We start from the raw sequence: 15603 nt of genomic DNA on the forward strand, positions 1-15603 counted from the left end.
AGAACATGTTCGTTTATAGGTTCGTGAACTTGGACTCGGGCTTAGCTCAATTAAAGGGCTCGCGAACATGTTCGTTTATTGGCTCGTGAACTCAACTCATTTAGGGTGACACATAAACATGTTCGTTTATATGGATTGCAAGCTCAACCTCGAATTTGGCTTGTTTAAAAGGCTCGAGATCAACTCGTTTAAAGAACTCGTGAACATGTTCGTTTACAGGATTGTGAACTTGGACTCGAATTTAGCTCACTTAAAGGGCTCACGAATATGTTTATTTATAGGCTCGTGAGCTCAACTCATTTAGGGTGACATACAAACATGTTCGTTTATATGGATTGCAAGCTCAAGCTCAAGCTCGAATTTGGCTTGTTTATTTGGCTTGATTTTTCTACATATTCTTGAATATGCGCGCCCTATATGGCTCGTGAGCGAGCTCAAACTAGGATAAATCACAAGATTTGAATGCAAGATCTTATTGAAATTAAGATTTATGACAAGATTTTTTTTTCACAAAAATTTACACCACTAGTCATATGCACGTTAAGAACATTTAAAAATTATTATACTTAAATATTATTTTAAAACCAACTTATTCAATAAATATAACTAAAAAAAATTGATTGATTATTTAGTTTAGAATGTTGAATGATCTGTTGAGTTTATATTATTTTAATTTTAGGTTTGTTGAATATTTATTTAAATAAGTTTTCGAGCTCGTTTAACAAGTCTACAAAACAAGCTTTAAAATGAGCCTTAAAACGAGCTAAAATGAACTTGAAAACGAGCTTGAGCTCGCTTAACAAATTAGGCTCGTTAACTATGATAATTGAGCTAATAATAAGTCGAGCTCAAACTATTTACAAGCTTAATAATTCTAAAACAAGCCGAACTTGAGTCTTGTAATATGATACGGTACATGATGGTGGGGTTCGGTTATCGAAAGTCAAGGGGACGTGACAGTCACAAGTCAAGGGGATGTGGCAGTCAGAAGTCAAGGGGATATGACAGTTAGAAGCTAAGTCAAGGGGACATGACAGTTAACATACGGAGTAGGACCTCTAGGGGGCATTCGACGTATAAGACCAGGGCGGGGTTTAACGATCGGGAAACCAGGTCTGCGGCAGGACGAGTGATCAAGGCAAAACTCGACCTGGTTTTTTCAAGCTAACTCACATAAATATACTTGCCACTCTTGGTCGGGCCTGAATCACAAAAGCTGGTAAAGAGAAACTCCGATCGCATCCCCATCCATCCAGCATGTTCATCAACATGTAGTAGACCGGCAGAGAGGCCCCGACCACACCCAGACAGGATAGTAAGCACTACGCGACAACATGTCAGGGAATCGTAACCATCTGTCAGAGAATACCTGCTGTATGTCAGGGAATATTCCAACAGTTGAAGTCATCCGCAAACAGAACCTTCCTCCAGTCTATAGGAGAAAGTCATGTGTCCTCCACCACCCGACAAGTCCTGACACCCGACACCCTCTGACAAGGGTCAGTCTCCAGAAGGTACGCACTGTCATATAAAAAGGGGCGCCCTCTCTCTTGCGCAGGTACGTTCACTCGAACACTCGTCTACTTTTTTTCTTCCTTCGTACGTTGTTTTTCCGAGGAAAAAGTATCTGACTTGAGCGTCGGAAGACTTGCTCTGGGGACCTTTTCCCTAGTTCTTGATCTCTAACGTTCCGCGTGCTTGTCTGAGTATGTGCAGAGTGTTAGTACAACCAGCTCGGGCTCAATAGTCCTTTAAAACCACGTGGGGGTCTGCCCGTCGAAATCGACATGACTGCAACATCATAGTATCTCCTCCGTCAATACCAATAACACCTCATTCAATTTTCATCTTACTCATATTTTCAAACAGGATCATAATAAAAATTTAATTTAAACTCTAAACGAGCTCAGATTGATGAGCCAAACTCAAGTTTAATATTATTCAGTTCAATTATATTTATTTATATCCCAAACGGCAGGCCGTCAAACTCAAGCATAATATTATTCAGTTCAATTATATTTATTTATATCCCTAACGGCAGGCCGTCCACAGACTGATCTGAATTATAAAAAATAAATTAAAATGACGGCAAGGGACCTTCGTGGAAAAGCACCATGCATTTATTAATAATTGTACTGCGTAACTATTTAGGGTACCCCTGCCTCTATTTGCACATAATTGAAGGCTTTAGACAAGACTAATTACGTCGCTTTAATTTATTTCTAATGTACAAATATTAGATTATTTGGAACCAAACATAATTTAAGAGTGATAAAGGAGAAAGAAACTTTGATGCCATATTTTTAACTATTTATGTAGTGAATATAGTAATTTTGCCCAAATGGTTAGATCTAGTTGATTTGACTAGTCACAAAACTACTACATGAATATCCCTATTCAAGTAGTTATGTAACAATTTATAGTTTTGGCTGGTTAAAATTGCTGAGGGGTATGCATTAGAATAAATTTTTTTTATCGATGATTAGAATAAATCAAGAAACTTATAATCTATAAATTAAATATTCTTAAATCAAGTATCTATTAAAAAAAATTATCCATTAATTTATCAAAATTAAGATTCAACTTTGCATAATTTGAGAATTGAGAAAGCCTTTTGTAGCTGACTAAAAAAATAATAAATAAATAAATAAAAATAAAAAGGTACTTTTTTTAATTTCTATGCAAGATTTTGTTTCTTTGTTAGATTTAACTCAAAAAAACAAAAGCTAGAAAATGCGGCAGTAGTATACCACATAAAAATAAAATGAAACATCATTGATCGTGCACTCTTGTCATTTTCATTAAGTTTTACATCTTTCCACCAATAATATGATTGTGTGCAGAACCGAGTCACGAAATGAAATAAGTGCATAAAAATGTACGATTTTGAGAGATAAAAGAGAGATTAGCTTATGAGCTTTTGATGCCAACATTAGCATTATCACTGATTAAAGTGCTTTTGCTTTGTTAACGTCTTTTTGCTCCATTAACACAGTTAGATAACACACATTAACCAACCGGATCCCTGCTCGATGCTAAAAGATTCCTGTACTGTTCATGTTGCCAGTGCTTTTGTCGCCATCTTGCTTGGAGAATTAAAGAAGTTCCATGATTCCAGAGCTTGACAAGTCACTCATTTACAAGGTCGGAAAGCAAGAAGAGTTGGAAATTCTACGAATGTTATCGGTGCAACGATGCCTTGAATCGCATCGACAACAGTGATTTTCCAGTTCTTCGTCGCAGGTAAAGGCGAAAGATGGTCTTTGGTACAATTCGATGCAGGGCTCTGAATTGCCGGTCGGCTTTCGGTTGATCGCTTCGCAGTTCGCACCAGGAGTGTTTTTTTGGATGCGAGGTTTGGAATTCAGAAGCACTCCCACAGGAATGGCTCCTCGATCGGGAACTCCGCCCCGATCGAGGAAGAGTGGTCGAGGAGCAGATCCGGGAGGTCGAAGACCGTCTCCTCGTCGCCGTTCTCGGCCGATGGGGTGGCCGGAGACGACTGCGAATCCGGCGGGAACGTCGCGGCGGCGGCGAGGGCGGCGGCCGCCTGGATATCCTTGGGGGCGGCGGTGGCGGGGCGGGGGAGGGCGGCGGCGAGTTCAGGGAAGTTGAGGTGGGCGGCCTGGCCCTTTACGGTCATCGCGGCCACGTCGTGGGCGCGCGCGGCCATCTCAGGGGTGGGGAACGTCCCGAGCCAAATCCGCGACTTCTTGCGCGGCTCGCGGATCTCCGACACCCACTTGCCCCAGTTCCGCATTCGCACGCCGCGGTACAGCTGGTGCTTCCTGTCCTTGCTCTGCTTCTTGGTTTCTTCGGCGGCGATGGTGCAGTGATCCCGCTTCTTGGATCTGGCGGCGGTGGGATTAGAGGAGGCGGCTTCGTTCTCATGGATGATGCGAGGAAGCAGCTCTACTTCCATGGATGAACTGAAGAAGGAAGCTTGAGAAGGAAGGAGATCGCAAACTGGTGGCTCCTTAAATAGCAGTAATGGGATGGGTCTATATGTATTTCTAAAATTGTTTAGAACTAAAGCAAAGTAGTGTTTTTTTTTTCTATAAACAATGTGAACAACAATATATTTGGTGGTTGGGGAGATAATTAATTAAATTTGAAGGTCCCATTTTGAAGAGTGACGGGACAAAATAGTGTCTTACCCCTCACAATGTTTAAACTCGTTCCATTTCACCATTTACAATGATGATTGAAGTTTAATAATGCAGTTGCTTGGGTCAATATTCAGCGTTAAGTTTGCCCCCGAGACTAGAGGGAGTGACAAGATATTTAAATTATCACTTGAGTATTTATAATTCGATTTCTAACTATAATAAATTATCCACCATGATTATTTCCCGATTTATATTAATGGTTAGAAAAAAAATTTCATAAGATCAAACCGATCATCCAAAAATTAATTAATGAGATTAGTTAGATTTATCATGTAATATTCAACGTTAAGTTGTGCTTACGCATGGCCATAATTGATATTTATATAGATATTTACTTAAAAAATTTAAAATTAATTTTTAATAGATATAAAATATTTTATTGAATGTCAATCTCTTTTATATAAAATAAAAAGACGGCTACACTAAGCAAAATACGTCCATAATGTATCTGTATGTATATTACAATGCGAGTAATTTTTTCTTTCAATGGGATTACCGACTTGGGAACGCTTACCATGTTCAACAGAGAGCACTTCTCAACTTGTGATGAAAAATTTTTATGAGACAACAGATCACCTCCCGTATGTGCCTTTTAAATATTCAGCATTAAAAGCGTATATAAAGTTAAGACTGACTTCACATGCCAACTTACATTATATAAAATCAAAACCATTTATATATGGTGTTCCATGTGCCTTTTAAATAGCATATGCCCCCAATTTAATTCACTGGGAAAATTATATACTTCTTCTATTTAAAGCTTTATAACTCTTCTTTTGTCTAATTCAAAAGGGTAATAAAATCTAAATGGCATATGAGCTCTCTATTATTATCTTCCAATGTAATTTGTTAGGGGTCACTAAAGTTATATCTCACAATAATGACTCCATAATTACGGGGGGAAAAAAAATTGAAACCATCACCTTGACGATCTTTTCAGGACGGTCTTACATACTCTAAAAGGAGATAAATCACGAGAACATTTGCCCTATGAATGGAAGAGGCTAGACATCTAACGAGCCATTTTCGTACCAGTTGAGAATTAACTTTAAGATCTATTACCGTAAACATTCATGCATATATTAATTGCGTCAATCTATGATGGCAATAATGACTCCATAAGGAACTTTACCTAATCAAATCAAGATCACATCATCATATGCATACTTACTATCAATCCCCTTTGACAAAGAGATTTATGATTGAGAAAAGGAAAAGAAAGGATTACGAAATTGTACATAAATGATGAAGTTGTCTTTCTCATCCAAGCAATCCAAATCTTAGGGATCATAGACTTGTGGGTGATGACCATAATATGTTTCATATTGACTGTGACATTAATTTTGGAATGATGGCTTTACGTGATTAGTGATAAATCATAAATTGGCCACATGTTTTGCATGAAGGTGACTAAGTACTGGTCCAAGATTCTCTATCTTGTTCAATTTGGCTATTTTTAAGCATGGAAATTACTACTCAATCATGTTATGCTCTGTATAAAATGTTGAAGTCAAGTAGTTAAGCAAGTGGGTGTTCTCATGCGGTGGGCGACAGTAAAATGGGAAAATTTTCATCGATAAATAACTACTCATTTTATACTTATATGACAAAATATAATTAAAAATGTGTAATCAGTTTCACGAGGAAGGATGAATAATTACTAAATAATTCTTCGACAAGGATTAAAAAGCTACCAGACATGAAATATATTCAAATTATAACATCATGTTATTATCATTTGATTTTCCTAAATATATTTCCACTATACAAATATAAAGTTTAAGTCAATTATGCTATACGATCCCTTGACTAGTTTAGCATGATATTTGACCAAGATCTGGCACACCAAATTATAAATTTGATGGGGTATGGTTGAGTCATTTGACAACGACTCGATTTATTACGCTTTGCCACCTAACAGAACTCATTATAGTGCCTTTAAACTATTGCATGAATTCATTTATTAATTGATCAACAAATGATCCAATTATGCTGGGTGATCTAGATTTATTTAATTAATTAGTTTAAACTTTTTCTTGTCAGTAGTCAAGAAGAAGACAACGAGATGTACCCTAAGTAATATGTTTGAAAGGAATACTAGTATGGCTTTTGTGCGTATTTTAGTATTAAAAGACCTAAAGTTCTAAAAACAATATGATGTCTACCAATCTAAAGAGTACATATTTCCGCAAACAAGTATGTTATAAGCATAGAAACAATGAAGTTAATAAGTTTCCAGAAAGTTACTTGTCCATGAGAAAATTACTGCTGAATAGGTTGCATCTGGTTCATCTCCTCTTCAAATATCAACTTTTCATGAAGCAGTCTCCAGGAATTCATCCAGCGCAGTGTCTGATAATTGACCCTCCCACCTTGCAGGAAATTTTATCCAGGATGTTAAAATGATCCATAAAAAAGCATCCCAACTTCTAATTACTTTGGGTTACCTGAATCCAAAACAAAATATCAGATCATCAGTACCGAATGAGACTTCAGTAAAATAACTAACTAGAAATTTGCAAGCAAGTAGTCGACTTAAAGAAAAAATGCTAAGAGAAACTGGCACAAACTCAGTCAGACCATAGTTTCTGTCATCTTCAGAATATGGTGTACATTAGGTCATTATAAAGTTCATCTTTTAGCCATTATAAAAGATTGTTCGATTGTGATTTGGATTCTTACTGCACTGTGCTACATTCATTGGATAAGCAATTAATAGGTTTAATTGGTAAAGCATCTCTGGTTCATGAACCTAAAAGAACTCATTGCACAACCTCAATTAATTCAGCTGGATCACACCGTCATAATCAAAATTTTAAAAATGAACAAATGCACTAAATTTTCAGGAAATATGAGAATCGTACCCTGAATAAAAGTTCGATGGATCTTAAAACGATCATGATAAGAAAATATACCAAAAAGGGATCCAACTAAGCAACTCGTAAGGTATACCCAGAAGCAATTGGAGCTGAAGCACCATCTCTTTCTATAGCTGAGGAAGTTCTATGCAATATGTACGACACACCATGATAGCAATATTATTCGGCTCCAGAAGCAAAAAATAAAAAAATATAAAAAAACAAACGCAGCATTACTTTTCATAACTGTGCCTTGTCAAATTTATAATATTCTTACTAGACTTTAACATATCCCAATCAGAGTTCACAAGAAAATGCAGCTTTAACTCAAGCCAATTGTATTCTTCACAAACATGGAACCAGGCATTATGAGTATTTTCTGCTCTATAAAGGGAAAAGAAAGTACTTGGCTTCATTAAGACTACAACAAATACATAAAGGCTAAATAAAACCGCCTGAGTTGTATGTTGTCCACATACTGCTTCAAGTATATTATATCTTTCCAGCTTCTCTTCAGGAATGATTAGGTCCAGATAATTCTTCAAAGTTTGCTCTGGAATCAATTATGAGAAACTTCTCTCATTAAAAGAATGATGAAGAAAAAATTCTATGATTTGCAGGCATTGTACTTCATCATTAGCTCAATGTTGTCTGCTATAGTTGAACCTGGAGTGCCCACAAATCCTAATGATGCACAGCAACAAACTGATTCTTGTACATATAAAAGAATATCCGGTGTGAACACTGGGTCACAACGTTTCTTCTTATTAAATCCATCATAATTTCTTGGAAGGAAACTAGACCTGATGCCATGTTCTGATGCCATTAGTCTTTTGCCAGCCTCTACAACCAATTGAGAACCTTCATCCAAAACATGCAGTTGATAGGAAGCATCTTTTGCAAGGTCGTCTAAGTAAGTGTCAGTCCAGTTAACAGTAGGTAGATCTGTCATCAGAAAAATATGAATTGGATCATTGCTCATATTGTCAGTAGGTTTCAAATCTATGGATTTCAGCTTCTGCTCGACAGCTGAAAAAGTAGTCTTCCAATGGTTCTTAAACTGCCCATCCAACAACCTAAGCTGGGCACACATAAAAGGCTGCTTAATACTGTTCAGAGCAAACTTCCTACCAGTAGCCATGATTTCTGGGGTAAATGGAAGGTACTCAATTTCCTTGAGCAGAGATTGTACATGATTTTTTCCTTGTACTTCATGAATATCAATATACAGCTCTGAACCTTTGTAAGGTGCTGAGAAAAGTGTGCCAAAAGCCAGCAGTTTGGACATTTCAGCTTCTGACCCAGGTCCGAGAGCTTTACTTATATCTCTACGCTTCCTGACATATGAAAATTTCTTCTTAATTAGTAACTCCTTGTCAGGCTGGAATGAATCCAATATTTCTCTGTTGCTCTCAAGATATGTCCAAACTGTTGTCCTACAGTCATCTTCTACGGCATACACACACTGGTTATCCTTACCCTGCATACCAGAAAACAATGATCTGCACTGGTCAAAATTGCCAGTTATAGCTCTGTCGGCAGAAATGGTGCAGCATAAGTTGCCAGAACAAGCACGCTCCATGTTTAATCCACACCATGTTGACAAAAATATCCGAAAATCTACCGTTCTAACCACAGATGATGGCAATCTTGATAAATCAATTATGTCACCCATTGACACATACCTGAGAAAGGAAAAGTATATTTCTACAAAAATGTAAGTCCAGCAGTGTATTGAAGGAAAGTAAAAGTCAGCATATAAAGGTAATATATATTAACATTGACCTACAAGCTAACATTTATTCATTAGCCACCATGAATGAGTACCTTTCAATTTGCTTTTTGACATCGTCCTTGTTCCACCTTTAATTCAAAGGGGCTATTAGCCAGGGAACTGAGAGAATAGCAACTGGATTATCTGTACGCTCTACGGAGCAGCTTGACAAGAGTAAATGACTCTTCACAGGAATGAAGGTAAAATAATGCCCTTTGATAGCTTCAAGCTTGCTACGGCTAAATTCTTATACTGCCCTATGAGAGGTAAGGCTTATGTTCATATTTACTTCATGGGCAAATTGTATTTAGATCAAGGCCGCTTGGAGTCTTATCAATCAACTTATTGACTCATTCTTGTAAGTATGATTTATTACATTATTCTCATTTATGCTGCACTAGAAATCCATCTTTGATGAGACTAGAATTTCTTGAGCTTTACATTTATAATACATCTCTTTTCTATGATTTCTTCTCAGGATCTTAGATAATATAAAGGAGAAACTACAGAATTAAGGATAACGACTGAAGCATAGGTGCAAAGGATTGGGTATTGGTAGGCTACTCATGCATCTAGAAAATTTATGGATGACTTAGGCAGAAAGACAATTGTTCCAGGAAGCATTATAACAATGGATAGAAAAACAAGTTGATCGCACTATTGAAATTTGAAATATGGAACTCATAATTCCAAATGTAGATTCTACTTTCTAACAGAGGAAGCAGACAGTAGCTAGTGTATGTGGCTAGTCATTGCCCATGCTCTACACTCGCCATTCAAAATCAGAGATCAACCCGTTATCAATTGCGCTCGATAGACAAATGAATGACGTAAAACTCCATGATTAGCGCTTGCAAAGCAACAGTTTGGCACGTATAAAAAACAATTGCTGTTACATGAAATATCTTACTTTTACGCAGTGTGAATTTTAGTGCTGATAATTCCTCAACATAACAGAAAGCAAGCAGGCAAATCAAATTAATTGTCCGCACCTCCGATCCCGAACCAGATCCATGATGTGATCAAAAACCCTCGTGCGGAGCTCCGTCGGGCTGGTCACCCTGAATTTGGGACAGCTACCTAGGGCGACGGCGTGGTGATCGAGCACGGGAGGCACGATGAGGGTACGGTTGAGGATGGCGGCGAAGAGGATAGCGTTCTTGAGCTCCGACAGCTGATTGCTGAACCCGCTGTGGGGGGCGTACCATAGGAACCGCTCTCCGAAGGGAGAGACGCCGCATTGGTGCGATCGGGCGGGAGCAAGGGTTGCGGTGGAGGAAGCGGCGGGAGAGGATGAAGAGACGAGGGATCGGAGTAGATCGGAGGGCGAGGAGAGGCGGAAGGCGAGGAAGAGGGCGAAGAGGAGGAGAACGGCGACGGAGAGGAGGAACAGGGGTTTGCTTCGCGGGCTTCGCCTGCGCCACCGGCTCATCGCTTCGAGCGGCTCGAATCTATAACCGTGATCCACTCGAATCGACCGCTTTGTAATAATACCATTCGAAATCGAATATTATTAAGGAAAAGTCGGTGTAAAAAAAAATATACTTTAAATAAATTAGGATTTGAAATTATCTTGATGAATTATATTCCAAAAATCATATTACCGTACCCTAACTCGTCATCGGAAATGTTGCTCCGCGGTAGAAGCTCAACCAAACGAGTCGCCTTCTTGCTTCGTTAAGCCGATCACAACTAGGAGGAATGGAAGGTACCAAGTCGATCTGAAGCTTTGGTTCTCTGCAATCCCTAATCTGTCCCTTACTGGCACTTCTTCCCAGTCCCGGCAGGTAGATCAAAGGTCAGAGGTGGAAATAGGGTAAGAATCACAGCGTCCTAGTTTATCTCGCCTTAACCTTCTCGTTTCTTGTTCTTATTCTCCTATCTCATTGCGTGTTGGCGGAGATATTTGAGGAGGAAAGGAGGCTGCTTGGAGGACGGCGGTGGGGATCGAAACGGGAGTGATGAGGAATCAGGGGCGGAGGAGCTGATAAGGTTCGCCGGAGGGAAGCTTTACCAGAGCAACGCGGCTGCGCTTCTCCAGTTCATCCCGAGAAGTTCTTCGTGTGCCCTTTTTATGCTGCAGGAACTCTAGCTCAGTCAGCTCTTAAAAGGCGAGTGCTTTTCCCCCCTTCGTTATCATGTAGTCATTTCATTTTCATCGACAAACTATTCATGGATTGGCATTCATTCATAATCATGGAATTTGGGAAGACGGTAGTTTCAAGGATAAAAAAAGTATGAACTGTTGGATGAATGATTGGGATTGTAAAACAAATAGAAACGATGAAAGATTGATCCTACTCCTTGATTTGCATTCACTACAGCAACTTTAGGCTTGGAATTTTCTGCCTTTCGCTCTTAATTTTGTTGTAAACTTTTTAAGTACTTGGTTTGCTATCAGCTTGATTTGCATTCCTCAATCCTACATGAGTAAAACACAATACAGAAGCATCCAAATGATCGAAGGTGGGTGCTCGTCAAACGAACAAACAAGACAATGAAGCTTTCTTTCGGAAAAAAGAAAGGAAATGAAGCCAACAAGAACAACAACAAACAACGCAAGTTCAACCTTGAAGAAACCCCTGACCTAATTGCCATGCACGAAGACAAGCAACAATCTGAAGGTAACATCTATACTGGTTTACAAGATTTTTAATGAAGTTGCATCCATCTGCACTGTCCTGCCTCCAGACACACGAGTAGTAGTCTGTCTGATCAAACTGCAGTCGGTTACAGTGCTGCTATTGCTCCACGCTCACAAGAAGCAACAACAAAAGCCAGCCTTGTGCTGTCAGCCTTTCTTTCACGACAACTTGTCGCATCTTTTCATTGGTTCTTCATGTAGAGTAGTATACGAAAAATCACTAGCATGAACAACTTAAATGTGGAAGATATAAAGTGTGCCATTTAACTTGTCCGGGACAACTTTTCTGAAAGCCATGTATCTTTCTCACTTCCCAAACTCCACAGTCCATCATTAATTCCATTCAACTGATGCCATCTCCCACACTTCAATGTCTCATCATCATAATCTTGATGCCAAGTATCCCAAAGCAATCTCTTTCTTTCACTACTGTGAGTGTCTTGCCCCCAACAAGCATCGGACACTTTGGGTTGTGGGCAAGAAAACCTGGAGGGAATGCATGGGGCTGGGCAAAGGACACAATGATGCTAAAGCAACGGAGGAGGAGGCGGGGGCGGTGGCGGTGGCGAAGCAAAACAGCTAGCAGCTCTCCTTATCCATCACTTTTTTGCTGAGTGTGTCAGTGAATGAATGCTTCTACTTCCTCTTTCCATTTATTGTGCCCTGATCTGATCTGTAAAGGGTAAATGACTGAGAAATCACCATGCTCATGTATTCGTAATTCTGTCTAAGTTTTAGAATGACATAAATGATGGAATTAGTCATTCTATAAATCACGTGGTTACTTTTCAACTCCTTAAAGCTATCTCCCAGCATTTCGCTGAACATTCGAAGAAAGCCAACACTTTTTTTTTTATGTATTTTAGTTGAGACAGTGTATTTAATTTAGGTTGATTAATTTTAGAATAATTGATTTCGTCTGATAAAATTTTTTTATTAGTAAATTAGAAAACGAGCGCAGAATCATCAATGGTTCATTAATTTCTCTTAGCATTTATCACCGTGCTATTTGTTTTACTTGTCTTTTTAAAATAATACATGACAGCGTAGAGTTTGTTGCTAGCGTAGTGCAGCACCTTCTATTCGACTGCACACATGGTTTTCTTTAAAGGACTGCACGTGAATTAATAACCATATCACCTTGAAATGGCAGCAACATGATGACAGCAGAAGAGACCAGGGGCTGGGTTATGGGCCACCTTTAATTCCATCAACTGTCCGACTTCAATTTAGATCCTGATAATAAATAAAGAATACTAATTCTGTCCAAAAGTTGAAGAAGTAGATGTTGAGGATATGACATTCTTGTTGATTTTCGGTAGACTTTGTTCTTATTTATAACACAAGTAGTGTCAGTATAGAGTTAGGGAAGGGATTCCTGATGATGACCTTTCAACGCTCAAATCAGTCTCCGCCGAAGCAAGAAGCAAAGAGAATTGTAGCGCCACAGTAGTAATCGTGAGAAAAATATACCTCCGTCGATTCTTGGATCCTTCTTTATATAGAGCTCCTGTAGCGTGTATGCACGCTTCTTAAAGCGGACACACTATCTCAAGTTTTTTCCGAAGAGACATGTCAAAAAAGTGTTCCTGACACGATACCTTAACGGGCCGAGCATATCTCTGAAGTGACAGTGAAAATTTCCGTCGTACGATCCTCTTTCTGACCATATCGTCCGTCAGCAGCACTAGTTCACAAAAGGATGTTGAAGGACATCCCACTGTATCTGTTGTTTTGCCGAGCAGAATGACCGCTTGGCCAGGACTCTGATATCCCTGCGTTTGCTGCCACACCGGGCGGAATAGCCGCTCGGTTAAAAGCCCCTGTCCAAGTGTCGGTTGTTGCTGGGTCGAGCGGGATGACTGCTCGGCCAGAAACCCACTGTCCACCTACTCTATTACTTGGCCGGGCGGGATAGCCGCTCGACGAGCAGTTCACTGTCCATGTGCTTGACTGGTCTCGAGTCTGCTGCTAGGCTGAGCGGAGGAGCCACTCGGCTTGGCTTCTGCGCGTCCCTTGAGTGTCAGTTTGACTACTCTGTGTCAGAGACGGTGGGTCGGTACTTAACTCTTGGTCGAAATATAACTAGTCTGATCGATCAAGATCATCCATCCGTTTACTGTCTTGACTTTGACCTCCATTGATCTCTACCGTGAGGACGGGTTTCTTATCATCACCACATCAGATTCATTTTGTTTTAAAAGAATAAATCATCAAAGAAAAATAAATAAATTACTGCAATCCACAAATAGACCCCCGACAAATCAAATCAACCATCTAATAAAATAAAGCCCCCTCCGAATATTGCCGAGTATTTTTTCTGAAATGTTTTAATAGAATCAGATCGATCAGATTACTGGTGTAAACAAAAACATCTTCTCTCGTCAGCCTTCCACGTATTCACATCCCCAAATCAGTCCTTTATCATTCAGTTATATTCCTTCTGCTTCATTCCCGTCGTAGATTCTGGGACGCCGACAGTCGCCGTCGTCCGTCAAATGCCGACGGCGTGGATCAAGTCGATGCATTGCAAGAGTAACGCCCTAGACGACGTTGTCTACCCTTCACGCTCGTCCTATTCCGACAAGAAGTCGCTCCTCTCCTCCGTCTCCTGCGGCAACTCCTCGCGCGCCGTCCAGGACAGCGTCACGCGCTCCTCCATGAAGAAGCCTAAGTCTGAGCCCAAGCGGAGCCCGGCACGGTCCTGCCCCACGCCGGCTCCGGCCATCGTGCTCCCCGGCCACTTCCCCTCCCTCTCGGAACTCCCCCGGGGTCACTCCTCCCGCCGGGTTGTCGAGATCATATTCACCTCGAGCTGGTCCCCCGACGCGGCGTTCCCCGGCGAGATCGAGATGCTGTTCCGGGTCCGCAACCCGGCTCGCACCGTCACCCGCTTCGAGGAGCACCGCGCCGCCGTCCGCGCCCGGTCCGGCGCCAGCGACTCGCGTTGCGCCGCCGACGGGAACGAGATGATGCAGTTTCGCTGCGGCGCAGTCGTCGGCGACGCTGCCGCCGCCGTGGCGTGGTCGTCGGCGGAGCGCAAGGCGGACGGAGTCCGAACCTTCGCCGGAAGCGGAGGCGCACACGAGAGCGGGCTGGGCAGCGGCGGGGCGGGCGGTCGGCGCGCGATGCTGGTGTGCCGGGTCATCGCGGGCTGTGTCAGGAGCGAGTTGTCGCCGGACGCCGACTCGGTGAGTCTGGGGAACGGGGAACTCGTGGTGTTTGATCCGCGTGCTGTGCTTCCCTGTTTCCTCATCATCTACAAGCTCTAATCTTAAAGCCAATTATTGTTTAATTTCCTCCAATTTTTCTCACATTCTTCTCACCTCTCTCTTTCGCTCTAACTCAAGTGATTGTAAAAAAAACTTCTCTTTTTGTTCTTCCTTTCAATTTTCTATATTATTCTCGCCTTGAGTGTGACCATGGAATAATGGAATGATTTCACTAGTCATGTGATGTTTGTCGTCTTTGATGCATATTTATAGATTTTGTGTGGGACTCTGTTCTTGAATTCACAACAGATAACCAAAAAAAACCAAAGATTTATTAGTTATGCACTAGAAAAATTATCCATAGGAGTTATAAGATTCATTTATTTAATGTTATCGATCAGATTCAGGGGATTAGATCGTCCCCACTGCATTCATGGCATGTTCCCAACCTGGATTCAAGTCTGTGACTGAGAATTTATCAACTATAATTTTGAAGGCACGAAGGAATACTACGAAGATAAATGTAAAGTAAGGATAAATGTAAAGTAAGGAACGACAAGATCCTACTAATGCGACAATGAAAAGAAAGGCACAAAATGAAATCAATGCAAATTACCCCGCCGTATTCAGTCTAGTTGATACTCGAATGATAAAGTATTACATAGAAGCAAAGGTAAAATTCCCTATGATTTATTATCTTAAGAAATAAATTCCGTTTCATGAATTATAACAATACAAGCATGACCGAGATTAATGGCCGAAATTTCGGTCGCTAACTTCAATTAGTGATGGAAATTAAATTCTATCGCTAACTTTAGCGATGGAAAAAATATTTCGCTAATTTTCAGTAAAATTTTGATAGAACCCCTAAAATTGATTTTTCAATCTTATTTACAAATATTAACGATATTAACAACAATATCACATACACCGATATCAATATCAA

The 15603-nt window shown here is 40.3% G+C and overlaps 3 protein-coding genes and 2 long non-coding RNA genes across 6 annotated transcripts; 3 read left to right on the forward strand and 2 right to left on the reverse strand.

Moving 5' to 3' along the window:
* Positions 1–2756: 2756 nt before the first annotated feature.
* Positions 2757–3996, reverse strand: LOC121992777 (ethylene-responsive transcription factor ERF039-like). Its single transcript, XM_042547340.1, has one exon. It carries the CDS (start codon positions 3920–3922, stop codon positions 3365–3367), a length of 558 nt encoding a protein of 185 aa, XP_042403274.1. The 5' UTR covers positions 3923–3996; the 3' UTR covers positions 2757–3364.
* A 3268-nt stretch (positions 3997–7264) lies between these two features.
* Positions 7265–10552, reverse strand: LOC121992776 (O-fucosyltransferase 30-like). 2 transcript variants are annotated; one of them, XM_042547339.1, is made up of 3 exons: positions 10411–10552; positions 9794–10281; positions 7265–8712 (listed from the first exon to the last, which is right to left on the reverse strand). In XM_042547339.1, the coding sequence occupies exons 2-3, from the start codon at positions 10231–10233 to the stop codon at positions 7635–7637; spliced, it is 1518 nt and encodes a 505-aa protein (XP_042403273.1). In that variant the 5' UTR covers positions 10234–10281; positions 10411–10552; the 3' UTR covers positions 7265–7634. The 2 variants fall into 2 exon arrangements, with proteins under 2 accessions (XP_042403273.1, XP_042403272.1); XM_042547338.1 differs by lacking the exon at positions 10411–10552 and having other exon boundaries at positions 9794–10371.
* Positions 10476–11115, forward strand: LOC121992778. The gene is made up of 2 exons (XR_006114995.1): positions 10476–10617; positions 10704–11115. It is a non-coding gene; the product is annotated as an uncharacterized LOC121992778 (long non-coding RNA).
* Positions 11116–11202: 87 nt separating this feature from the next.
* LOC121992779 lies at positions 11203–12221 on the forward strand. Its single transcript, XR_006114996.1, has 2 exons — positions 11203–11425; positions 11538–12221. It is a non-coding gene; the product is annotated as an uncharacterized LOC121992779 (long non-coding RNA).
* Positions 12222–13907: 1686 nt separating this feature from the next.
* LOC121990326 lies at positions 13908–14780 on the forward strand. Its single transcript, XM_042544479.1, has one exon. The coding sequence runs from the start codon at positions 13944–13946 to the stop codon at positions 14715–14717; it is 774 nt and encodes a 257-aa protein (XP_042400413.1). The 5' UTR covers positions 13908–13943; the 3' UTR covers positions 14718–14780.
* The last annotated feature ends 823 nt before the right edge of the window (positions 14781–15603 follow it).

The sequence above is a fragment of the Zingiber officinale genome, chromosome 6B (assembly GCF_018446385.1).
Source record: "Zingiber officinale cultivar Zhangliang chromosome 6B, Zo_v1.1, whole genome shotgun sequence".
In the NCBI taxonomy this organism is placed as follows: domain Eukaryota; kingdom Viridiplantae; phylum Streptophyta; class Magnoliopsida; order Zingiberales; family Zingiberaceae; genus Zingiber; species Zingiber officinale.